This window comes from Capsicum annuum, chromosome 7 (genome assembly GCF_002878395.1).
Source record: "Capsicum annuum cultivar UCD-10X-F1 chromosome 7, UCD10Xv1.1, whole genome shotgun sequence".
NCBI lineage: Eukaryota > Viridiplantae > Streptophyta > Magnoliopsida > Solanales > Solanaceae > Capsicum > Capsicum annuum.
Genome location: NC_061117.1, coordinates 90,673,041 through 90,699,574, shown reverse-complemented (window position 1 = coordinate 90,699,574; position 26,534 = coordinate 90,673,041). Strand labels below are relative to the sequence as shown.

At 37.1% G+C, this 26,534-nt stretch overlaps 1 protein-coding gene and 1 non-coding gene across 8 annotated transcripts; one reads left to right on the top strand and one right to left on the bottom strand.

Annotated features, from left to right (window-relative positions):
• The first annotated feature begins 1,984 nt into the window (after window positions 1–1,984).
• Window positions 1,985–24,659, top strand: LOC107877926 (CST complex subunit CTC1). 7 transcript variants are annotated; one of them, XM_016724736.2, is made up of 16 exons: window positions 1,985–3,196; window positions 3,321–3,439; window positions 3,529–3,603; window positions 3,689–3,767; window positions 3,898–3,960; window positions 4,042–4,119; window positions 4,252–4,452; window positions 6,369–6,473; window positions 6,668–6,946; window positions 7,028–7,513; window positions 7,614–8,192; window positions 8,299–8,390; window positions 8,918–9,125; window positions 22,508–22,628; window positions 23,003–23,340; window positions 23,934–24,659. In XM_016724736.2, the coding sequence occupies exons 1-16, from the start codon at window positions 2,150–2,152 to the stop codon at window positions 24,102–24,104; spliced, it is 4,041 nt and encodes a 1,346-aa protein (XP_016580222.1). In that variant the 5' UTR covers window positions 1,985–2,149; the 3' UTR covers window positions 24,105–24,659. The 7 variants fall into 7 exon arrangements, 6 of the variants coding, with proteins under 6 accessions (XP_016580222.1, XP_047249572.1, XP_016580223.1 ...); XM_016724737.2 differs by having other exon boundaries at window positions 1,992–3,196; window positions 24,317–24,659; XM_016724739.2 differs by having other exon boundaries at window positions 1,993–3,196; window positions 7,614–8,104; window positions 9,085–9,125.
• Window positions 24,660–26,134: 1,475 nt separating this feature from the next.
• On the bottom strand, window positions 26,135–26,206 carry TRNAR-UCU. The gene has a single exon. It is a non-coding gene; the product is annotated as a tRNA-Arg (tRNA).
• Window positions 26,207–26,534: the final 328 nt, after the last annotated feature.

Sequence of the window (26,534 nt, the reverse complement as noted above, 5' to 3'; positions counted from 1 at the left end):
GAAAAGCCGCGTCCAAGTTGAAGGTAACCTTAATGGCCTTTCGAAGCCTGACGATCCGTTGCGTGGACCGTCGCTGGTGGTCCCAATGTGACAGGTTCTAGTTAAAGGTTGACAGTCATGTTGGCAGGCCGTCGGGGTCCTGGTGGTTCGTCGCATGGGCCATCACTTGAAACTCTAAAACTTCATCTTCGGTTTCATCCTGACGGCTAAGTTGGCGGTCCATCGGATGGTTGACGATTCACCACTTGGACCGTCACAGAGGTCACTCATTTGCTCCCTTCTATTTTACTCTGGCGATCACCCTGGCAGTTCGTCATATGGCTGACGGTCTGCCAGTTTGCCCGTCAGTGAACTTTTCCTGCTATTTTTCCAAGTTTCTTCTTCAGCTAACTCCTTAACCTGAAAACACTAAAATCCAATATTAAATACAACATTAGGTTCTTGAAAATATACAATTATCCCTTGAAAAAGATGTAAAATATTCCATCAAAAGACGGAACATCAACACTCTCAACTTAAGACAATTGCTTGTCCTCAAGCAACTCAGAACCAAATTACACACATGAGGAACATAATGACAGGCAATCAACTGTTAAACTAGATTTCACACAACCATTTACTTGTCAACTCACTCATATAGGCTCAACACATTAGGATCTACAACCGACATTATTTATAATTCAGCACACACACAAACATAGATATAATGTCCCAAAGAGATCAACAATACTAAATATAACTCAAGTTGCCCTCATAGTTAATGAAGTCCACCACTCATTATATCTTGTGGACAAAAATCAAGACTCTCACACTCATCAAAGAAGTTACAAACATAGCACACATACCCATAGGCTTGCCCTTATCATCTAACACTCCTTTATGGTTTATTTACAAAGATCAAGTAGGCCTTTATCAGGCTTGTAATGAGGCTCCGGGGCTAGGTAAGGACAAAATTTGGGTATTCAGTTAAGGTGTACAATATGTTAAATAGATCAGGGTCGAATATTTTATTTTAAATCTAAACCACCTTCTCATTAGACGGCTAAAATCTTGACAGTAGCCACCCTCAACTTAGGTGTTTTGCCTAAGTTAAGGTGCACAATGTCCAATATTAGACCGGGTCTAAAGTTAGGAGTTAACAACCTAAAGAGAGTTAATTAGAGTTATTGGGAATGAAGAAAACTAACATAGACTCAAAATGTTCAAAAATGGAGAAATCCTTTTGGTGGGAAAGTTATTTTGGCTAAGTGGACTAAAAATAAAAGGAGGCCTGCTATCCTATCCTATTGAATCAACCGCAAGACAGCATAAATAAACCGGGCAAGTTCTAGGTGTCACACTATGCTAGAACTAACATAAATACTTGCACACATAGGCACCTGAGTCAAACTCATTCTACTACTCTTAGGATTTTCATCACATGATCATGCATATTTTACATGTTAATGCCAATTACAGAATCACCAAAGGTTGTTCAACATATGCTAACTGATAAGAGAAAATAGCCATACAAACATGTTCATAGTCTTATGCCATAGTCATACATAATCCATATATACACAAAGATGCTAAAGGAAAAGACACTTTCATAAATAACATTAACAACAGATATTTACATCATAATTACCTAGGAAAAGAAAATACAATCCTAGACATGTCAGTTCTACTAGATAGCAAAGCATATATACATACATACACACACACATATATATATATATATTATGTTGATTTGATTTAAGTTCGGTTTGCTTTTTTTGGTTAACACCAAACCAAACCAAGAATGATCGATTTTTTTTTCAAACATTAAACCAACCTAACCAAACCATAAGTCGATTCTTTTTCTTGATTTGGTTTGGTTCTTTGATTTGGTTTGACTTGATGATTTGATTTGTACACCCCTATATTTTACATCTTCAGACCGTGAAAATATACTGAATTTATTGTTGTTGTATAATTTACATTTTATATGAGTGGGCGATGGAGGAAGGTGGTTGGGCTAGCCATGTCATTTTCCCTTTTAGGTTTCCTTTCTTTAAAACCAGTCCTCTGCCGTTGCTACGCAGCTGCTGCCTACAGCACTTCGTCGCCCACTCGGCAAACAACACTATCCCACCCAAATACCCGAGTCTCTTCCTTGTATGATTAAACTATGGAGCAAGGAACCGTCAAATTCCTAACAATCTCCGAGCTCCTCCGTCAATCTCTTCCTCGCACCGGCTCATCTTCACTCATTTCCAATCCTTCTCCAAAAACTCCACCACCCCAGTTTTCACCCTCCCTACCCAGTCCCGCACTTTCTCCCCAAAAAATCCTCAAATCCTTTAACCAACCAACTGTTCTTACTGGAACCCTTTTTCTTCCTCCTGATGGAGAGAGTTCACCTCCGAAGTGCAATTGTTTTCATTTCTCTGATGGGTCTGCTACTGTTTGTTGTGACATTCTTAAGTTCAATCCGTGTATGATTAACAAAAAAGTTCGAATTTTTGGTTGGAATTTCATACCCTTCCAGTGTAATGGTGGGTTTTTAGAAATTATTAAGTGGGGTTTTCTCGGTTCTTCTTCTGCTTATTCGGATACTTTTTCTATACTTTCTGGGTGTTGTGTTGATCGATATGATGATAGTATAAAAGCTCGGTACATTATATGCGGGGTAGTAGAATCTGTTAGCCCTGTTTCTGTAGTTCCATGCAGAGCCGGGTCTAGAGCTGATACGGAAAATCTTCGGGGTTTCCTCGTAAATATTTTAGTTTGTGGGTGTAAATTGTGTAATTCCAAAGATTTAAGATTGGATTTGCGGAATTTGAATGATGAAATGGGTAGTCATTGTTATAACAAACCTGAGATTGTCTACTATTGTGGGTCTGCTGCTTCTTGGCATCCAGTGTTTTCAAAACTGATAAGGAGGATTGTTTCATTATCTGGATTGAAGAAGAGACTTGTATTTGTGGGGAAAAATGTGTCTCAATTGATGTATGTAGTTGTGGATAATTCTTTGATGTATATTCCTAAGTTGCCCCTGCAATGTATCCCCCTTAGAGAAATTGATGTCAGAGGGGAAGGAGAACTTGTTAGTTATACGGGAACTGTGACAAGAATTTACATGAGAGGTATGATTGTTGAGTTGGACAATGAACTCTTACTATTGTTAACAGATCAGCAGCTTTCTGTTCCACATAGTGTGAGAGTAGGAGCAATGGTATGTTAAAACAGTTTTTAGACTAACCTGTGTTTTCCAAGATGGTAAAATGTAATTTTACTTTGATAAGAAAATTAGAGATTTTTGTGACGAGTATGAAAATTATGTGTTTCTTTTTCTTCAGGTATCTGTGAAAAACGTTCATGTTGTAAGTCCAAGTTATTCATGGACAAAGACACTAATACTCGGCTCTTGTGTTAAAACTAGCATTTCTGTGGAATGTTTCTCCTCACTGGAAGCAGGGTTAAGTCTTCTAAATACTCCTTGTAAAAGTTTCCACTGTACCTGCATATTAATTTTATTCACCTGTTCAAACTTTGTTGGGCTCACAGGTGTTATACAGCGACCTGTTGTGAAAGCCTTCTTGCGAAGTTTATAGACTCCTTGGTGTTTGCTGCCAGGCTATGGTAGTAAATCAAGAGTAATAGTGATCAAATTGATTTTGTAATTGGGTTAATATCTTCATTGATATGGTCTTTTCATTTGCTTCAGGATGTTACTTGTCATCATCTGTTTCAGGAGAAAGTTCTCTGGGATCTTATCTGAGAAAGAGATTTTGGGATCCACAAATGTAAGCTGCTTGCCTTACCAGATATATACATTAGAACTTAGTCTCTGTTTTACCTTGATATCTTTCTTTGTACCCAGTGTCATAGAAAACTGTTCTTAGCTGATTGTGCACAATTGCAAGGTGTTGCCAGAGGAAAGGATTGGCTCAGATATATGCAACTTCATATTTACCCCCTTCAGTCTTCCAAATTCGGGTAAGTGTGTTATCATTGGTGAGCATATTAATTGTCTTAGTTATTGTACTCACTTGTTAACATTTTCTTTTGATTTTGCAGCATGGGATGTTAATGGAATTTGTCAAGCATGATAGATGTGCTTGTGGCTGGGAAAGAAGTTCTGCTCCTTTGAAGTTGGTAAGTTTGCAGGTTTATCCTGCAGTCTTTTTCTTTCTGGGGTTTGGGGATTGGAGACACTGCTTTACTTTCTAGAAATCAAAACCAACTTAGCTACATAAAATCTAATAGTCATTGTGCAATCAATTTCAGGTGGCACCCATTGGTAATTTAATTTATTCTTGTGAGGCCATGTGGAAGAAAATGCTTTTCCATCAGAACACAGATTTTGATATTATGGGTACCCAAAAGGAGAATAACTCCATATCTTGTGGTGGGAGACCTTATGTGCTGTCTATAAAAAAAGCCATTCACAGTGAAGACATAGGTGTTTCTTTGCTTGGAATGTTAAAGGTTTGAACCTTTTATTCGTACTTCCTTTTATATAGGGGCCTAACCAATTATGACATTATGAGGTATGGTATGCTATTTGATGTTAGGTAGATGTCCTAACTATTGCCTATTGGTGGCCTCTTTGATTTATGACCATAGTACTTCCTCAAAAGAAAATGACCATAGTAAAAGAATGAGTAGTTTTATTTAAATGATCTGTATAAATGGCAACTTCATTTGCTAGCATCATTCTATGTACATAGAAGGGCCAAGAGACGTTAAACATTATGGTAGCTTCCTACTTTTTAAACTTTGTGTGCATTTGGTATCTCTAAAACATCTATATTTCAGACTTTCTATTTCTTACGGAAAAGGGCCTAAAATGCCCTTCAATTATGTAAAATGGTGCAAAAACGCTCTCCGTCTATCTATGGGGCCTAAAATGCTCTTTTCGCCTACCTATTGGCCTAAAATGCCCTTCCCGGTACCTATTAGGCCTAAAATGTCCTTTCCACACCTTTTGGGTCTATTTTGCCCTTTTATTTAGGCATATTACATGAAAAGGCCATCCTTAAGACTTAACTATATAAATTATAGTACTTTTTCAATATTACAAAAATATTTTTTTTAAACATACATAGCCATTTAAAAAAATCAGAAAAGATAATTATAATTCCTAATTTAATGTTATAAATAATTGTCAATTCACCTTAATTTAAGAGATATAGTTTCAATCTTCAAATTAAAAGTGGAAAAGATAAGCCCTGCTTCCAAATCTTTCTCTCTTATATTCAATATTTAAATATTTTAAAATAATTAAGTATTCTATTATTTGCTCGTGTATGTTTCTTTTTGTTCTTATGTATGTTAATCATCTAGTATTATTTCATTATCATGTATTTTTAAATTCTAATGTAATGGGTTAATCATAACTTCTTATGGATAAATATTCATGAAATAAAAATCATTATGTTGGATGTACAGATATACCATGTTTTTTTGTTGTATAAATATAATTTATATCAAAGTCAGATTATTATTATTTTTTTAATATAATTTATGGGATAAATATTTATGGTATATCTCATTATGTCGGAACTACTTTTCTTGTTAAAACATTATTTATTAAATATAAATATATATTTTCAGTATTACATGGTATAAGCTTTTTATATCTAAAATATACAATGTATGTTTATGGTATAAATATAATTTGTATCGTATTTACTATGTATTTATAGTATAAATATAATTTGTATGGTATAATTATACCATGTATGTTTATGATATAAATATAATTTGTATAATATATCAATATAGCGTGATTTTTTATGGTATAAATATACCATGTATTTTTATGGAGGCATCGTGAAAGCAGACATAAAATGAAAAACATAAAATTTTGATTTAGTATATAAAAAATGAATGAACAGTATAAAAATATTCAATAAATAAGAAATATGAAAATTTAATATATAATTATTTTTCTATATTAGAATCTGTTATAAAAGTAAATATTTTATATTCCATATTTGACAACCAACTAATACGACTATGTATATGTAATAATTTCTTAAGAATGGTTATTTATGTTGTTTTTCCTTATTTATTAGATCAATTTAGAACGATAAAAAAATGGTAGTGTGCATTCTTTATTTGGTTAATATTAATAAAAAAGATAGAAACTTTTTGTAGTTTAATAAAGATAAGTTGTGTATTATGTGATTTTTTCTTAAATAAAAGGGCAAAATAGCCCCAATAGGTAGACGAAAAGGGCATTTTAGCCCCAATAGGTAGACAGGAAGGGAATTTTAGGGCCAATAGATAGACAGAGGGCATTTTCACACCATTTCACATAGTTGAAGGGCATTTTAGGCCCTTTTCCATATTTCTTATAAACGTATAAAATATTATCGACATAATGTTTTGTTCACCAGGTCTCACAGTCCTCCGGAAGGATGTTGCTTGTTGATGCAACTGGAAGCATTGATGTTATCATACCAGATCTTCCATCAAGTTTAAATACCAATAACATATATGAGGTGTGATGCGACATCAATCTTCTTTCATCTGGTGTTTCTCATTTCCTAATCATTTGATGTGCAGCACTATAATGTTACATGGTGGAAATTGTTTCATCCACTAAATATTGTCATTTTTCTAATGTTACATGGTGGAAATTGTTTCATCCACTAAATATTGTCATTTTTCTTTTCCACAAAATAATTTTTCTCAGATCCGAAATTTTTTGGCAATTATGGAAGACATACCCATGAAGCTGGATCATGTGGATTTACTCCAAAATGAACCTTTTGAGTGCAGAAGTATTTTTGAGAATGCTTCACCTGTGAGAGAGATGAACATGCCACTCCATTTTTTCTACAACCTGAGGGACATAATACCCATAGATCATCATTTTACGACCTGTATAGATTCACAAGTTGACTTTCGGAAGGTTGGACGAGGAAAGTATCATCTACTTCAGTTGATGCACAAATTCCCTATTCTGCAAAAGGTATGTGTCTTGCAAAGACTAATGCTGTCTTACCTGTTTGTCATAACAAAACTAATTAGTATATGGATATGTTTCCATCAGTTCCAAGGAGGTCAACATGCTTCAAGTACGTCAAGCGCATTTGCTGAGGCCTTAATACTGCCTTGGGATTTACTTATTTCTGACAAAAGCAGAGATTCACGTATTGATAAGCCTTTGATAGACCAATTGAAGAAACCAATGAAATTTTTTAACAGAGTGGAAAATGGAAAACTTATTGTGTGTAAAAGACAAAAACCTGACCAACTGTCTAATGAGGTGTTTATGTCTGCACTCAATGATACTAGAATTGCACCGAGTTGCAGTTCCAGTCAATCAGCGTACACGCGCCCTTTTGTGGTAGGCAAGCATCATAACCCATGTGGCCCAGAGGAGATCCCGTGTGTTGTGACCGGAAATTGTATTAATTATCCGTCCCTTGGTGTGTTACACCACACAGACGCCAAAGCAGATGTGGGGTCTTGCTCCAAACCACAAGTGAAAAGGGCATTGCTGGAATTCGAATCTGAAGCTTTATCTGTTTTTGAGGTATGCTATTTCACTTCTATTTGTTCTAATGTCTGGTGTATAAGCGACATAAAATTTGCAGTAACAACTTAATCACAGCTTTTGTTCATTAACGTTGCAGGTATTAAAAATTGGTGGTCATTACCTTATAAAACATCAGAAAGAAGACATGTTTTGTACTGATGGAATAAGTGGTAAAATAGTTGTGAATTCCGGAACAAACATTTGGAACGTTTCTTTTTCATCTCTCAATGTTCTCCCAAATTTAGATGTATCCTGCTTGCTGCAGCAGTCTGACTCTTTTTTAAGTCACAATAGTGATCTTTCAGAAGGCTATCATCAGTTCCAAATTCCAAACTGTGTGCCCAGAAATGGAAGAAATGATATCTCTTCAGATGTCAACTTATATTTTCCATCTGATATCACAAACTTATTTGATGTTAACTTGGAGTTGTTGGAGGACTGTTCTCTCGAGTCTCTTGTTCCATTTGGAGAAATGACCAACATCTATCCCTCTGTTCATAATTTGCCTGAGGGAAACCTAACTGCTATTCATGGGCAGATCAAGGCTGTTCATTGTTTAGATGAAAAATCCTATGCAGCACATTTAAGGTGTGAGAGCATCAACGGTGTTTGTCTTTCATTATCAGTAAAAGGAACTACCAGTATGTGTGTCCATGTTTTAATGGACCATAAGATGGTAACTTCTTTTTACTTCTCATGTCCTCAACTTTTGCATGATGCTTTTGCTTCTTTCTTGTTAGAAAACATTTTTGTTACCCTAAGACTGTTTCATGATTGGCTAGGTCAAGATTTTTGGCTCTGCAAATAAACTTGCTTATCCTGCTGGATTTGGACGAGGCGTCACTGCATCATTTCACAGAGTACTTGTCCTCAGGTATGCAATTTCAGTATATTTTAGCAGCTCTTTCAGCTCAGCAGTTCACCTCCTGCATTCCTACCCCTGTAACATGTGAGAGATTTAAGGTGAAAATCTAAGTATTGTGTAGATTATAGTATTAGTTTTCTCTTGCAATGCTAGGTGCTGTTATTGCTTATTTCACTAAGTTATGCAGTTAGCATTGTCATGTGAGTGCACATTTGACACACGAAAAGAAGATTAAGATCTAGAAAAGATTCTGAAGTATTCTAATATTTCTGACCTGTATGCAAATGTGTCTTGCATTATGAACTAATATGTTCCATTAACAAATTTCTCTATGTTTGACAAATATTCAGTAAAAACGGTACAGACTATCACTAGTCCTTTTTACGGCACTGGTTGACAAACATTGCTTGCTTTTTGATACTGCAGTGCATATTATGCATGCCTGGAGCCATGACACTACTGGTTTATTATTAATATGAATATTCTTTTTTAGCCTGGAGTACATTTATGCTATTTACCCTGCATTTTTTTTCCAGTTTGCAGAACAACTTTATGTTGCTACCTACATCCTTCATTGTTATCAACCCATCAAGTTTGATAAATGATCATAATGATGATGCGCACACCTCCAAATCTGCTGCTTTGGACTTGGATGGTGGTTCTCTATTCTGTGCTAACACGACATCTCTAATTTCTGATGCAGTAAGCTGTGTAGAGACTCAACCAGTGGAGTTCCATTGCAGGGTAACCATAGTTCTTTTGTAGATATTAGTTGGGTTAAAAATATTGGCGTCTCTGATCTTGTTGGAAAAAGAAAACCTGTAACCTCCCGAACAACTTTTGCACTCCCAACAACTTGCAAATTCTTCTCTTCTAGCCACTTCTTTGAACTCCTGCTAGGAAGCTGTTAACAATATTTGTTTTGGCCCTAAATATATTCTGAAACATCAGTTTATTCAAAATGAAAGACACTTATACATGGCCTCCAGTGGCAGTTGAACACCCCAACTTTCACTGTGATAATCTAGGCACGTTGACTTGACACAGTGCGTCTCGCAAACACCTTAAGTTAGAAAAAGCACATGTAGACACTTTTAAGGGAGTGCATTCTCAAAGTTGGGCTGTTTACAGGTCAACTTAAACCAAGTTAAGGTGTCTAGATATGCATTTTCAAAGTTGGGGTGCTTAGTTGCCAGCTGAGGCCAAGTTATGGTGTACATATGTATTATGCCTATTTTCAAACGTTAAATAAACCTTCCAATGGCATAGACAGCTCCATTTTCAATTGGATGTAAGAACCTTTTATAGTTTCTTTTTTTGTTTCATTTCATTTAATGCCATTTGAGATTGAGTTTAAGTTGTGTGCAATGTCAGTGTACAGAACTTTATACACTATCTGGTAAATAAAAAGATAAAAATGGTTACTTTACAATTAAATTCTGGAAAAGAAAAGGACCTTTTAGAGTCCTGGTTGTACTCTACCAAATCAGTTCTTGCCTTTTCTGACAGAAATCATATTAATTTTCTTTTTATCGTAAATCAAATTTTAATGTTTCCATGGTTTTTCTGAACTAGATCATCATAATCACTTAAGTAATCAAACAAAGGAGGATTAATAAATTGAGAAAAATTTATGTAATTCTTAACACCTCAAATATTGTGAACTTCATCCTCAGCACCTTATCCATTGTAGACCATGATCAGGAGCATCTTCTGCTTTAAGGATTTGCTTGATATGGATACGACTACGAAACACATAAAACAACCAACAACAAAAGACACAAGATAGAATTTCAACCCACGGCAACAACACAAGAAAACGAGAACAAGAACAAGATACAAACACAACAAATGCAATGAAAATAAAGATAGTTAACTTGACATAAGAAGATACAAATTCTAAGAACCAAGATGTGTATCAAACATCAAGACCCCTACAACCCATATTATCAAACACCAAGCTCTTACGTAGACACAAGAGGGAATCCACCACTCAAGCACTAACGTTTCTAGCCAAATTGCAACACTAGTGATTCCACACTAATGCTACCCTAGTTACGGTTACCACTTTCTCTCTCAAGAGATGAGTCTTTCAATATGAAACAACAACTAAGTGAAATAACCCAAAATGTTCTATTTATAGCCTATTACAAGATGAAGACAAAATGACCAAGGTGCCCTTAATGAGTGGGCCGCCTATGGAGTGCAAAGGAGGGACATAGAATGACCAAGACACCCTTAATGAGTGGGTTGCCTTGGAGTGTGAAGAAGGGGTGGTCATGGAGTTTTTAAAGCTCTTCTTCACTCTTCAACATATGCAATCCGTTGTGTCATCTTGGCCTTCATGATTATTCTTCATTACTTGGACTCTCTCGGGTGATATGGGCACGATCATGAAGATGGGCGTACGTGAATGTGTATTGAATCAAGCCACGGGAGTGTACAAGTTGAAGTGTGAAGAGGGCTTTGGAAACTGTTCCTGCATGCACTCCAAGGGCGCCCTTTTGCTTCCCTTCATTAAGGGTTTTTTTGGACCTTTCACTTTGTTTTGTAATAAGTCTATAAATAGACTAATGTTAGGCCATTTTAACTTAGTTGTTGAATGATATTGTAAGACAAACTTCGAAACACCTTTCTTCTCTCTCTGAAAGAGTGTAACACCTTAGTTGTTGGGCTTTGATACGGGACTAATCTCGGATATGGACTTAGGAGAGTGCGTGTTGGATTCGAGCCTTGGCATGTGCAATTGAAGTGTAAAAGAGGCCCAAAATGCACCAAATCAGCCCATAAATTACACTAGATGGGTGCCCACTCTTTGAAGGGCCTTTTGATCATTTTAACTTATATTTTGTAATAGTTATAAAAGGAACATTGTAGGGTTTTTAGATTTAGTTTTTGATGATATTTGTGAATCTTGAAAGACCAAAGAACACAAGTCCTCTCTCCTTGAGGCACCAAAACCGAAACTAGGATACAACAATAGGGTGGATTCTCTTTTGTTGTTGCTTGCTTGGAAACGTTGATGCTAGAGAGGTGCAATTTGATCTTGTGTCACGTAAGAGATAGGTTTATTGTTGTGTGTAGTGTTAAGGGTCCAAGAGAGTCCATTCTTGTGTTCTTAAGATTATATCTTCATGTGGTCTATCTATCTATCCCTTTACTTTCTTGTAATCGTGTTTAGTGTTTGTGTTGTAATCTTGTGTTCTTGTTGTTATTGTTAAATCCGAATCTTGTGCCTTGTGTTCATCTTGTTCTTCACGTATTATTGCTGTTTTGGTGTGAAATACACCTTGCTCACCTTGTATTCTTGTTGTATTTGTGAATCCGAGAGAGGTCTCCAATCGGTCCAAGGATCTTAGTGATTTGTGGACTGTTTTGGAGTGTTTGTGGACTATTTTTGAGTGATTTCGTGTCTTTCCAGTTTTTATCGTATCATTTGGTATCAAAGCATTGCTTGATCTTGTTCCCACAAGATCAATCTTGGGCTTGCTAGTGGAAAAAAAAAGTGTTCAAAACTGAAAAATTTCAGAAAAAAATAGCAATCTGTCCGTGTTGTGTTCTTGGCCGAAAAGTGTGTTCTTGTTGTGTCTTGGCTGAGATTTTTACTTGTATTTGTTGTCTCTAAGTGTTAGTTTTGTTCCTCACTAACACATTGAGTCTATATCTAGATTTGAGCTTTAAAAATTGACGTTGTTGTGAACAAGAAGTGGCCGTGAGTTGAAGATGTTGTTTTAACTTGGCTGTGTGGTGACCTTGTTGTTGGGCGTTGGTTGATGTTGTTTTTGATGTTGGTGGTTGTTGTGTTCTTGTTGTTCATCACAACCTTCATCTAGTGTTAAAACCGAAAATACAACACCAAAGAAACTTGGCCATTTGTTGGTGGTTTTATTGTTTGTCTTGTTGTTGTGGAATTGGGCGTTGGAACTTCTTGTTGTTCTTGGTAGATTGTTGTTGGTTGTTCTTGTTGTGGTTGTTGAGTTCTTGAAGTTCTTCACCATATTCATCACCTTGTTAACATAAGGTGAACGATAGATCCTAAAAGGTGAAGGAAAGAGGTGTAAGTAATTGTTAGTCTTGAAAGACCCCCAACCACCAAAAGACTTTACATCACTTCTCAATTCCACTTTCCCATGAAACATGGGTCTATGTTTTAAGGAGAAGTACAAGTCTAGTCAAAGACTTTTGAGTCTTGAAATTTGAATTCCAAAGACTAGTTTGTATTTTCCTTCATTGAACATTTTCCATCAAAGTCCAAATTGTAGAATTGATCAAGACTTCCAAATTTGGAAAATAAAATTGTTGACCGAGGCAAATCAAGGGCTGCCATGTCACAAATTACTGTTCACTGACAAATTTTAAGCTCAAATTTTGATCTTTTAGTTTCATTTTGTGTCTTTAGTTTCATTTGTTGATTCCCATACTAACTTACAAACTAGTGACTAATTACTAGATTGTGAGTTGGTTTGAAACCGTATTTTTTTTTATGTGTGTTTGCGTTCCTTTGTGTGTTTTATTCTTTTGAGTCGTTGTACACACTTGATTCACCTCTCAACACCTCTCGGAGTACAAGCAAGCTTACAACACTTGTGAGATTGAGTGTGAGGGATTCGAGAGACAAGAAATAAAAGAGAGAGTGAGGATGTTTTTGTACAACTAACGTGTTTTCTGTTTTGTAGGTAACTCCTTTGCCATAATGGACACCATTTTGGCCCACCTTAATGCTATTGCCCGAGAAATAGCTAAGGTGAATGCGGATCTTGACAAATTGGGCTCGGATATGTCTACTATACTTGAGAGGTTGGATCGAGTGGAGAACCGAAGGAACTCTCATGTTTCTACTCCCGAAGCTTTACCTCAAACGATCAACCCTCTAAGATCACAACTAAATGACAGAGACATAAGCCAAGCCAACAAATGTTCTCAAACCCGAGACCTAAATGAGTCACTTCCCCCTCAATTCGATCAAGTCCAACAAGAGGGACTTGGAAGCCAATTTCCTCCCATCCAAGCTCCACAGCCGAAGCTCTCCCTTACCAAATCATTCCTCTCAACCGAAACTCTACTTCACCAAAACCAATATATCCATGTAGAGGTGTATGGTAGAAAGGAACACGAAGGATATGGAGACTACTACAATACTTTTATGATGGTAGGAAACTTGTTTCGGATAAGATTGAAGACAGAGCTTAACATAGAGAGGAAACCGAGGTTCAAAATGAAGATGTTGGCCGAGACTTGTTGTTATTGAGTCCTCGTATTCTTCATGATTTTGTGGACTGTTTTTTTTGACTTATTTTTTGTGACTTGTTTGTGGATTGTTTTGAGTAGGTTTCCTTTGAAGTGACCAATTGAACGAGGTGAAGCCGTGAATTTGTGGACAAATTTCTCTCAAGATGGAGAGGATGATACGGGAATAATCTCGGATATGGACTTAGGAGAGTGCGTGTTGGACCCGAGCCTTGGCATGTGCAATTGAAGTGTAAAAAAGGCCCAAAATGCACCCAAATCAGCCCATAAATTACACTAAATGGGTGCCCACTCTTTGAAGGGCCTTTTGGTCATTTTCACTTATATTTTGTAATAGTTATAAAAGGAACATTGTAGGGTTTTTAGATTTAGTTTTTGATGATATTTGTGAATCTTGAAAGACCAAAGAACACAAGTCCTCTCTCCTTGAGGCACCAAAACCGAAACTAGGATACAATAATAGGGTAGATTCTCTTTTGTTGTTGCTTGCTTGGAAAGAGAGGTGCAATCCGATCTTGTGTCACGTAAGAGATAGGTTTATTGTTGTGTGTAGTGTTAAGGGTCCAAGAGTGTCCATTCTTGGGTTCTTAAGATTATACCTTCATGTGGTATATCTATCTATCCCTTTACTTTCTTGTAATCGTGTTTAGTGTTTGTGTTGTAATCTTGTGTTCTTGTTGTTATTGTTAAATCCGAATCTTGTGCCTTGTGTTCATCTTGTTCTTCACGTATTATTGCTGTTTTGGTGTGAAATACACTTGCTCACCTTGTATTCTTGCTGTATTTGTGAATCCGAGAGAGGTCTCCAATCGGTCCAAGGATCTTAGTGATTTGTGGACTGTTTTGGAGTGTTTGTGGACTGTTTTTGAGTGATTTCGTGTCTTTCAAGTTTTTATCATATCAGGCTTGGACAAGCCAAAACCAAAATGAGGGTGATACTAGTAGTGTTGCAAACTTGTCTAGAAATGTTGGTGCTTGAGTGGTGGACTCTCTCTCGTGTCATCGTAAGAGTGTTGGTATTGCTTTTACATTAGTTAAGGGTCTTAGTGTTTGAGATACACTTAGGTTCTTAGTTCTTGTAGGAGTTTATGTCTCACTACCTATCTTTATCTCCTTGTAATCGTTTGAAGTAATTGTCTCTTGTTTAGTGAATCCGTTGGTTTGTTTCCGTTTTGTTGTTGTTGTTGTTCCTTGTCATCTTGTTGCTCATCTCTTGTTGTTGCTGTTTTGGTGTGAAATACACCTTGTTCTTTTGTCACTCTTGTGTTGTTGTTGATTGGCCGAGACTTGTTCTCATTTGGTTCTCGATTTCTATTGTGTTTTTTGTGTCTTGTTTCCGTATTGTGGGTTGATTCCGTTATTATTTGGTATTAGAGCTAAGGTTGATTTTGTTCCCACAAGATCAATCTTGGGCTTGTTTGTTTGGTGTGAAATACACCTTGTTCTCTCGTCACTCTTGTGTTCTTGTTGTTGATCGAGACTTGGTATCATTTGGTCCTCGATTTCTGTTGTGTTTTGTATCTTGTTTCCGTATTATGGGTTGATTTCGTTATTATTTGGTATCAGAGCTAAGGCTGATTTTGTTCCCACAAGATCAATCTTGGGCTTGGTTGTTTGAAAATTCAAAAAAAAATAAGGTGTTCTACGTGTTGGTGTTCTTGGCCGAGAAAGTTGTTCTTGGTGTCTCTTTGGCCGAAAAAGTGAGTCTAGATCTAGGAGTTCTATTGTGTCTCTTGGTGTTAGTTTTTGTCTTCACTAACACCCTCGAGTCTAGATCCAAGTTGAGCTTGAATGTTTGTTGTGGTATTGTTGTTGCGGATTCAAGGTTTGGCCGAAGTATTGTTGGTGTTGGTTTTGCGGATCCAAAATTTGGATGTTTTTGGTGTGTTGTTGTGAAATCTGAAGTTTAAAGGTGTGTTGGTATTATTGTTGTGGATTTGTGTTTGAAAGAGGTGGTGTAGTTGTTGGGAGGTTCAACTTGAACCTTGGTCTTCAAATCTTGTTGAAGGTTCTTGGTGTTCTTGGCTAATCTTCATGTCTTGTGCCAAGGAGAACCTTCAATAGTAGTGTTTGATCTTAAGACCAAGTGGAAGAGTGTCGTCTTTCTTGTTTGTCTTGAAACAAATCCCAAAACTATACCAAAGTAGTAAGGGACAAAAGACTTACCAAAAGACTTGTTACCAAAAGGGAGTAAGAGGACTTTTCAAGACTACCCAAAAGAGGAAAGAGCCAACCACCCTTCAAAAGGTGTTTTGCCCAAAAGGTGCAAAGAAAGTCAACCTATTTTGAATATGAAAAAGGCTCCAAAACTCGTGTCTTCCCCTCCAAAACCGAATTTACTCTTCCACAAATTGAAAATTGGACAAAAATTCAAGTTGGAAAAACAATAATTTTTCGAAGTCCGCAACCAATCCAAGGCCGCCACGTCACTATTTCCATACAACACAAAATCCACAACCAATCAAGGACTGCCACGTTACCCAATTTGTACAACTAACTTGTTTGTGTTTTGTAGGTAACTTCTTGGCTACAATGCATAACAATGCTCTTAGTGCGGGATTGAAACTATCAACCGAAGCATCGAAAAGATGCACGTGCATATGTCCTCAATCAAAGGAAGCATGTCCTTAACCAAAGGAGACATGTCTACTATGGTTGAGAGGTTGGATCGTATGGAGAGTCGAAAGAACTCTCGTGCTTCCACTCCTCGACACCATGTTTCCTCAAGTGAGCATGACCAAAACACTTCCACCATTATTGCCCTCGAAACTTTACCTCAAATGATCAATCCTCTAAGACCACCACAAAATGCCATAAGCTAAGCTCCCAATTACCCTCAAAATTGAGCCCTAAGTGATCCACCTCCCCCGCAATTTGATCAAGTCCAACAAGGACTTAGAAGCCAAATGCCTCCACTAAAATCGGACTCTCCCGTCGAAGCTCCATAACCGAAGCTTCACTTCACCGAATCAATCCTCTCAATCGAAGCTTCACTTCACCAAAATTGACACGTCCATGTAGAGGAATATGGTAGAGAGGGACATGAAGGATATGGAGTTAGCAGTGGTGCTTATATGATGGAAAAAGAGTTGAGAGAGAGACGTAGGGATCAACAAGGAACCCGCCACCAAAAGAAGAGGTAGGAATTGAATCGGGTGAGATTGAAGGCAAAGCTCAAGATGGAGAGAAAAAGGAAACCGAGGTGCAAAATGAAGATGGAGGTGAAGATGTTGGATCGCATGATAGTGTGTGTGACGTGCCCAATTGAAAGAGATGAAGCCATGAATTTGTGGTCAAATTCCTCTCAAGATGGAGAGGATGATACAGGCACGATCATGAAGATGGGCGTACGTGAATGTGTATTGAATTAAGCCATGGGAGTGTACAAGTTGGAAGTGTGAAGAGGGCTTTGGAACACTCCAAAGCCGCCCCTACATGCACTCCAAGGGCGCCCTTTTGCTTCCCTTCATTAAGGGCTTTTCGGACATTTCACTTCGTTTTGTAATAAGTCTATAAATAGACTAATGTTTGGTCATTTTAACTTAGTTGTTGAATGATATAGTAAGACAAACTTTGATACACCTTTCTTCTCTCTTTGAGAGAGTGTAACACCCTAGTTGAAGGGCTTGGACAAGCCAAAACTGAAATGAGGGTGATACTAGTGTTGCAAACTTGTCTAGAAATGTTGGTTCTTGAGTGATGGACTCCCTCTCGTGTCATCATAAGTGTGTTGGTGTTGCTTTTACATTAATTAAGGGTCTTAGTGTTTGAGATACACTTAGGTTCTTAGTTCTTGTAGAAGTTTATGTCTCACTACCTATCTTTATCTCCTTGTAATCGTTTGAAATAATTGTCTTTTGTTTAGTGAATTCGTTGGTTTGTTTCCGTTTTGTTGTTGTTGTTCCTTGTCATCTTGTTGCTCATCTCTTGTTGTTGCTGTTTTGGTGTGAAATACACCTTGTTCTTTCGTCACTCTTGTGTTGTTGTTGATTGGCCGAGACTGGTTCTCATTTGGTTCTCGATTTCTATTGTGTTTTGTGTCTTGTGGGTTGATTCCGTTATCATGGGGTGTCTTATCAAGGCAAGCTCCCAAGCAACCTCCCACAGACGGGATTGATCTTTTATGGGCTCAAAATGGGTCCCCCATGCATGTTCCCGTGCCCTCAATGTGCCCACAACCGGATTCTTCATGTGTTGGCCTCGCATGATGTCATCAAAAGCTAAGATGGCCGTTTGGCTCGTATCATCCTCTCCTTCTTGAAAAGGATTCAACTCCGAATCCATACCTTGCAACACCAAAGAAAGGACAAACAAGCCCAACATCCTCATGGCATGAGGGTTAGGGTTAGTGCAACAAATAACATCATCATGCCAAGGTGGTACACACTTGAAATATAGCCAAGGAGGGCATCACACAAAGGAGTTGAAAAATGCACGAAAGAGTTGGCTATGGAAGCCACATCTCTACACACATATATAAGAAAGGTATCACACAAATAGGGTTGATTCAAAGTAGTTTCAAGAGAAAACTCTCTTTGACCTACAAGTGATAAAACCTTGGTCAAGAATGGAAACACACAATGGTGAATCCTTTTGGAGCCTTTCATGGCTCCCCTTCTTTAATCCTTCATCTTGGTTGGGGTTCTTTCCCTTGCACAATGTGGGCCCCTCAAGTGGATTACGAATCCTCAAGAAAGACTTCCCATTATAGGGAAGGATACCAACATCCTCATTCAAGCCTTGCTTGTCGTGTAGATCAAGCAACAAGTTAGATGTATAACAATCTCCACATCCCAAGAGATTACCAGGGTCAAATGGGAGATAAGCCAAGGGCTTAAGTCTCGGTCCTTCTCACTTTCCCCTAAGGTGCCATCTTCAAAAGTAGGCATACCTTTTTTATCATCATTGGAAATATCATTAGCAAAAAAAGGGTTGAGAAAGGTGTTCCACAAGTTATCTTCAAATACAAGGTTATCATGCATGTGCTTACTACTAGTTCCAAGATCTCCACTAGAAGTATGTCCAACATAAGAAACACATAGAGAAGAAGTAGATGGAATTTCTAAACACGCACCACGTTCTCTTTCATAAGAGTAATCCTCACATTGATACAAATCACCACGGGAAACAAAGGGATCACAATCAAATCCATCTTCACAAGAACAATCACAATTCGGGTTTCCTAAACATTCAAGCAAATCAAGGTCATCTTCACCCGATTAATCATTTTGCACACCCTCACTAGTTGTTCGCAGCTCACATAGACTCACCTTGGTTTTTACAAGGGTCAACTAGTGTGTGAATACTCTTATTACTAGGCAATGGAACCTCATTCATGTTACAAGTGCTACCACTAGGTGGACACAAATCATCCTTACAAGAAGAATCAATTTTATCATCTATAGGATCAACTAGTGCTTGCTTTACTTACAACAAGAATTGGATCTTTTTGCAACCTAGCAATATCAAGAGGATACATAGGGAAGACTCATGCCATTTCCTCTAGGCAAACCACCAACTACATCCACTTGACTACTACTAGCCATATCACAACATTCTAAGTTTATAGGAGTGTAGGAGGTAGCATTTTTACCTTGTAGCTCACATGAGTTTCAACTTTCACCTTGGAGTGTGTCATGATAGCCCACTTCCTCATTTGAAGAGCTCTCATCACAATGGAGTTTTCGATTAAGTGGCGCTTGGACAAGAGGAATTGGATTTGGTGATCTAAGTGTGGATATCAATTGGCGTAACTTTTCAAGGTTCCGTTTGAAATTTTCACAAGTGGCCTTGCAAGTATCACCCATGGTACCTAAGAAAGACAACAACAAAGAAAAACAACAAACTAGTTAGCTCAAAAGTATTCTCACACTCTCCTCTCTTTGGATACCTCACACTTGGTCTCACAAGTGTTGTAAGTTGGCTTTTACTCCGTGAGACGTTGAGGGGTGAGTTCTACTCTTGTCCGAAGTGTATTTCCGTTTGAAAGACTCAAATGAAATCTGGTTCGGACTTGAGCCAAGGATTTTCATCGAATCAAAAAGATAAAAGTCACACAAGGAACGTAAACATGAAGAAACGAACTCAAAACCAACTCACAATCTAGTAGGTGATTACTAGCTTATAAATTAGTACTAGAACCAATAAATGAAACTAAAGGAACAAGAAAAAAGAAGCTAAGAAATCTGAAATTTTGAGCCTTAGGTCGTTTTTGGAGGGCGGTGACGTGGCAACCATGTGGCAGCCTCGGATTGGGCGTTGAGAGTTGTTAAAATTTCGAAAATTTTTGTTTTTCAACTTGAATTGTTCAATCTTCAATTTGGAAGAGTGGATTTTCGGCTATAGTAGGCCAAACAAGACTTTGGAGCCCTTTTTTAAAATTCAAGAGGCTGTGACTTTCTTGCACCTTTTTGGCAAGACAACCTTTTTGAGGTTCTTGTCTCCTTTCCTCTTTTGTCAACCTTGAAAAATGGGCTTTCTCCTTTTTGGCAATAAGGCTTTTTGAAAGACCTATTGTCTACTTTCTCCTTATGTATTGTCTTGGAAATGTTTCCAAGACAAACAAAGACCACTCTTTCTTTTACTTGATTTTTAGATCAAACAACCTCCTTTGAGGATTCTTCTTCAACACAACATGAAGAACAACAAGAACATTCAAGAATGGAAACCAAACCAAATGAGCTCCAAATTGAATGATTTTTGTTTCTTTTAGCTCACGTTGAACTCCACAACAACACATTTTCAAGTTCAAATCTTCAACAACAACATCAACAACCACGACCAAGTTTGAATCCACAACAACAACCACCTTCAAACTTCAAGATCAACTGGGAAACGGCTCAAAACTTAGATTTAGACTCTTTTAGTGTTAGTGAAGAAGGAGCTAACACTAGAAACAATTCAAAACACACAAAAACTCCTAAATCTAAGTTCAAGTTTCGGCCAAGACGCCTAAAACGGGACAATTTTTTTTGGTCGGATTTTTGTTTTTTCAACAGTTTTTTATTTTATTTTCAAGCTAACAAGCCCAAGATTGGTTTTGTTGGAACAAAATCAATTCGTGCTCTGATACCAAATGATACGGATACGACTACGAAACACACGAAAACAACCAACAACACAAGACACAAGCCGAGACTCAAGCTGAAATTTCAACCCACGGAAACAACACAAGAAAACGAGAACAAGAACGAGATACAAACACAACAAATGCAATGAAAATAAAGATAGTTAACTTGATATAAGAAGATACAAATTCTAAGAACCAAGATGTGTATCAAACATCAAGACCCCTACAACCCATATAATCAAACACCAAGCTCTTACGTAGACACAAGAGGGAATCCACCACTCAAGCACCAACGTTTCTAGCCAAATTGCAACACTAGTGATTCCACACTAATGCTACCCTAGTTACGGTTACCACACTCTCTCTCAAGAGATAGATCTTTTAATATCAAACAACAACTAAGTGAAATAACCTTAAAATGTTCTATTTATAACCTATTACAAGATGAAGGCAAAATGACCAAGGTGCCCTTAATGAATGGGGCGCCTATGGAGTGCAAAGGAGGGACATAAAATGACCAAGACACCTTTAATGAGTGAGTTGCCTTGGAGTGTGAAAAAGGGGCGGTCATGGAGTGTTTAAAGCTCTTTTTCACACTTCAACATATGCAATCCCTTGTGTCATCTTGGCCTTCATGATTCTTCTTCATCACTTGGACTCTCTCGGGTCTCATCTAGGCAAGCTCCCAAGCAACCTTCCACACACTGAATTGATCTTTTGTGGGTTCAAAATGGGTCCCGCATGCATGTTCCCGTGCCCTCAATGTGCCCACGACCGGATTCTTCATGTGTTGGCCTTGCATGATGTCATCAAAAGCTAAGATGGCCGTTTGGCTCGTATCATTACTGTAGCATACTTTTAACGAATTCCAAAGTTTTTGTTACTTGAGGAGCATTTGAACCTTTAGGTATCACATAAAAATTGGCATCAAAATCTTAGATTGCATTAAATATTTCAATCAGAGGAATACGGGGTTTGAAGGACAATCAAAGAAAGAGGACTTTTGTCCACTGAGTGCACACAACTTGAACTCTTTGAGAATCACCAATTAATGGAAAAGAAAACACAACAATTCAAAATTATAAAAGAGAACAAAAATGGTAATTAACAAAACACACCTTATAGTGCATATTCAAAGCTTCCACGTGCTTCATCTTTTTTATTCCTTGTTTTGTTGATTTCTTGTTGTGACCAACAACAATCTTTAGATTTTCTGGGGTTAAATAGTCTCTTTAGTTTGGAAGTTTCAAATGCTGATAGAGATAGAAGAAGCTGTTATCTTCTTTACTAACTTTGGTACCATTGTTATACTCCATTCACTTTTACTTGTCACTGTCTCGCTTCTTGAGGTTAAAATGAATGAACTTTGACCAACATTTTAAGCTGTATGATTTAATATTTTGAATTTAGAAGTTTGATGGTCGAAAACTATATGAGTAATGCTATAGGTTGCAATCCTTCTCAAATTAATATGATGAAAAAGTACATGTTAAAATGTTGGTCAAAGTTCATGCAGTTTGACCTCGAGAAGCGAAACAATGACAAGTAAAAGTGAACGGAGGGAGTATATTGGAAGTATTTGACTGGCTGCTTGCTATTTAAGAAAGCGTGTTTGGTCATGAGCCTATAGGGATGAAATAAGTGCCCATCTAAAGGCGAAGTGAGTTGAAAATGTATTAGGGTGCACACAAGGTCACAATAATACTCCAAAGATTAGGGACATCTATAGTATTTGGCTCAACATTTTCTAGGTGCTGGTGGATTTCTTTTCTCATAGGACATCCTTCTTTTTTTCCTCTTTTTTTGTCAGGTTGTGGCTATTTATGTCCTCGTTCTGGAGTACAACACAAAAGGCAAATACCTTCTGTCAAGAGTTGAGTCTAGACCTAATTCATTTGTGTTTGACATTCCACTTGCTGGTTTTATCCTAGGTATGTTTTCTGTATTTAATGTTCCAGAGCTTGTGATATATTGAAGAGCTCTACTTGATTTTATGCTGACCATGTTCTAGTTCTTCCTTCATTTTTACAGTCGTGGAATTTATCAAAAAATTTAAAGAACAATCAAGTTTTTCTTTTAAAAATATTTTTTAAGAAGACTACCGGGTGCTTATGTTTAGAATTTCTATGCGGAGATTTCGTCTACTTGTTTGGGACTGAGGCATAGCTGTCGTTGTATGCATAGATTTATATTATTTCCTTTTTCCCCATAGTAAATTGAGGTTTCTTTTGCTACTGGAAAAAACTCGCTTGCAACAATTAGTAACAATGCTAGTGTTCCATGATTCTTCTCTATGCTTGCACAGATGATGGGTCATCATCATGCTGTTGCTGGGCTAGTTGGGATAGGGCAGCAGCTTTTCTGGGGTTACTTGATGTAGTAGTTTTAGGTGAAGCCTATGCTAAAACTCGCAAGAAGTCAAGGAAGACGAGGAAAAAGCAAGCATGTAGCAGTTTAGCTGTTTCCCGCTTAAGGAGAATTATGAAGCGGTATGGCAGGGTCACAGTGAGAAACCAGGCCTCCACCTTTAATTCATCATGTCAAGATCTTGTATTTTCTGCCAAGCCTGAGAAGATTTTAAATAGTTTGGATCGGGATTTCTTTCAGTCCCTCATCCTCAAAGCTTGCTGCAGCACCCTTTTGGTAAGTTTCATTAGCATTTAGTAGTCACATGTATTATGTCTTCTCATCTTATAGTATGGAATAATACAAGTAATGCATATATACCTATAGATACTAATACATACCCTATAAAATGTATGTAGGAGTGTACAATGTGCGTAATGTGTGTCTTATACATATACATGTATGCACATGCGCTAATGTTATCTGATGATTGCAATTTAAATTGGAAAACTGTAGAGATATAATACAACTGCAAGCATAGTAATTTCATAAATATAGAAACTATTTGCTGTTGTATTTTCTTGTCATTGTGTTAGCTGGGCCTACTTGTCAGCACCTCGACAATGTGTTCCCAATATATATGGTTGAATAAAAAGAATTTGACACCGCATAATAGATTACCCAATATATTGGTTGAATAAGCATAGGGAATCTACATTATAGGTTAAAGCACTTAAGCTGGTGCTCGACTTGAATCTATTTTCTTATGCTGTTGTCATCCCGTCACCCAATTTGTGTAATCTCGTCGGCTCCATTATGTGTACCCGATCTGCTCTTTTTTCCATTTTGAAGAGTAAATTTAGGATGTGCTTTTTGTTCGTTTCTGGCAGACCGTTGTTGGCAGTCTGATGAGTTCAGACACTATCAGACAACTAGACACTCATTTGACTGAGCTTGATATGGTGATGCTTCCCATGCAAAATGTATGGGTTTCTGAAGTTCGTCACATGGACAGCCTTGCTCAGGCTAAAAAGATCCTTCAAGGACTTGTTGAAGGCTGAATTCGTGAAAGCCTAAAGAGAGTGTGCTTCACAGATTTCAGTGTGATCTGATGTAAATTGTAATGTACATTTCTACATGGATTCTCTTCTTAATTATATCTTCATGTCATTTCACAAAAAACTATGTAGAAACTCCACCATATTGATGTTTTTCTTTCAAAAGCGAAGATTTTGTTAGTCTTCTGGCTTTGACATTTATGTTCGATTTGCAGTCATATTTTTTGACATCTTCATCTTGTAATGGAGGGAGCCTTGGAGTAACTGCTAAAGTTGTTGCCATGTGATCAGAAGGTCACGGGTTCAAGTCTTGGAAACAACCTTTGGCAAAAATGCAAGGTAAGGCTGTGTACAATACACTCCTATGATGGGGCCGTTCCTCGGACCTTGCGCACACAACGGGAGCTTTAGTTCTCCGGGCTGTCTTTTTTTTTTTTTTTTTCTTGTAATCATTGTTCAAGTATGCTCTTTGGCTGTTCTTTATACTTGTACGTACATGGATTCATTGTTTGATACCTATCAGAAAGTTTTTGCTCTCAATCATGGATAATGGATTCGTCAAGATTTTCCCTCCTTGTTTCACCCGTTCGAACTGATCAATCAAGATGGGGAACTTAGATGATCCATCTTAGTATGCCGGGAATGTCTATGAAAGATTCTGCTTCTATATTTAGGGACTCGTTTGGCCATGAAAATTAACTTTTTTTTCCTGAAATTTTCACTTTATGAGAATCAATGTTTGGCCTAAAAATTTCAAGTACAACTCATGTCGTGACACAAATGACTCTGAGTGGCACCCACACTAGTCCTTCGGTAGGAGAATCATTTAACTCCGAACAATTACTCAAATCATTTAGTCATTATTTAGACGAGATTATTATAAAAACCAACTTAATAATAACAAATTCAAAACTGCTCATTAGTAATGTGGAAAATCAAACAGATTACCTACTATAATCTTTAAGACTCGAAAGTCATCGTACAAGAACTTTTAGAACAAAAATCATATCTAAAAAAATATTCAAAATAACAAAGATAAAGAGTGTCTGATTGTTCGAGAAGGACAAGAACTAATGTATCATCCATGGTAGCTTGCAAATGGAGTGCTCACCCTTAGATCGAGAACTAATGTGATGATAACAAAGATAAACCTAACTAATCACTTAAATCACTTTCGAACACCTCAAGAATCGACACTATCTATTTTCATAAGTCATAAATCACGTATACAAATTGTGATGAGATCTAAAATAAAAAAGACAAGTAAAATTCACAAAACGACTAAGAAGGTCGTTATATCAAATACCAATTTAACAATAGTTTGTCCCCGAATGGAAAAACAAGAAAAGAAAAAGGTAAAACAAGGAATTACCTGAATCTACAAAAAGATGCGAATACTTGCTACACATGTCCGCTTTGCTCTCCTGATCTTTGGTGTATGTATACTGTCATCATCTACACACGTTTAGCTTAGTTTTGAGGATAGCTTGGTATGCTTAATGAAGTATAAAGTGTTCCTTATATATTTGTATGCTATGTTCGTATGTTTAGAGTTTTTAAGGTGCGCTTGAAACAATTCAAGAGTCAAAATGATCAAATAGAGTTTAGACGAGAAAACTAGTTAGGCCAGCCTAAGCTATGCTTGATCTAGTGTATTTTGATGAGCTTTATTGTGTTGTATGGACTGATATTTGTTATGAGATGTTGTAGGAGACCACTAGAGTAGCTATGAAAGTTAAATGAAGCCTATACACAAGCCACAAGGAGTGGGGAAACAAGGAACAAGTAGACGAGAAGCATAGAACAGTAATTGAACGAAAATCGACATTGTGGGCTTAGCCATCGCCACATACCCATAATATGGGTGGGGGCCATGTGCGCACCACTTAGGGCCAAGCATAAAGAAATATTGATCACCCTTGTCTTAATCTTAATAAAAAAAGGAATTAAGCATCTTGGATTCAAATATACAAACAGTCTTTCTTGCTATCAAAATCTAAAAAAAAATAAAAAATATATATATGGAAATAAATTGCGTCCAATAGGATTTGAACCTATACCAAAGGTTTAGAAGACCTCTGTCCTATCCATTAGACAATGGACGCTTTTCATTCTGATTTTTTTTTTCGTATTTTAACTTTTTGTTTGAAAAAAAAACCCAGAAAGAATCTGATGTGAAATAATTTTTTGAATTGTATATTCAATGATGTACTAATACTAATAAACTAAATTTGATTTAATGAATAGATTAAAATATTTAGAATAAATAGATATAGAGCGGGTAGCGGGAATCGAACCCGCATCGTTAGCTTGGAAGGCTAGGGGTTATAGTCGACGTCGATTCGTTTTTTTAACGTCTCTAATTCAAAACCGAACATGAAACTTTGATTTCATTCGGCTCCCTTATGGAGATGAGTCAATGTATAAGATCTA

Excerpts from the sequence above, each read along its gene's own strand:
- LOC107877926 (XM_016724736.2), top strand. The coding sequence starts at position 2,150 with ATGGAGCAAGGAACCGTCAAATTCCTAACAATCTCCGAGCTCCTCCGT. Across the intron at positions 3,961-4,041 it reads CTTCAGTCTTCCAAATTCGG|CATGGGATGTTAATGGAATT; the intron begins GTAAGTGTGTTA and ends TTGATTTTGCAG. Across the intron at positions 4,120-4,251 it reads GTTCTGCTCCTTTGAAGTTG|GTGGCACCCATTGGTAATTT; the intron begins GTAAGTTTGCAG and ends AATCAATTTCAG.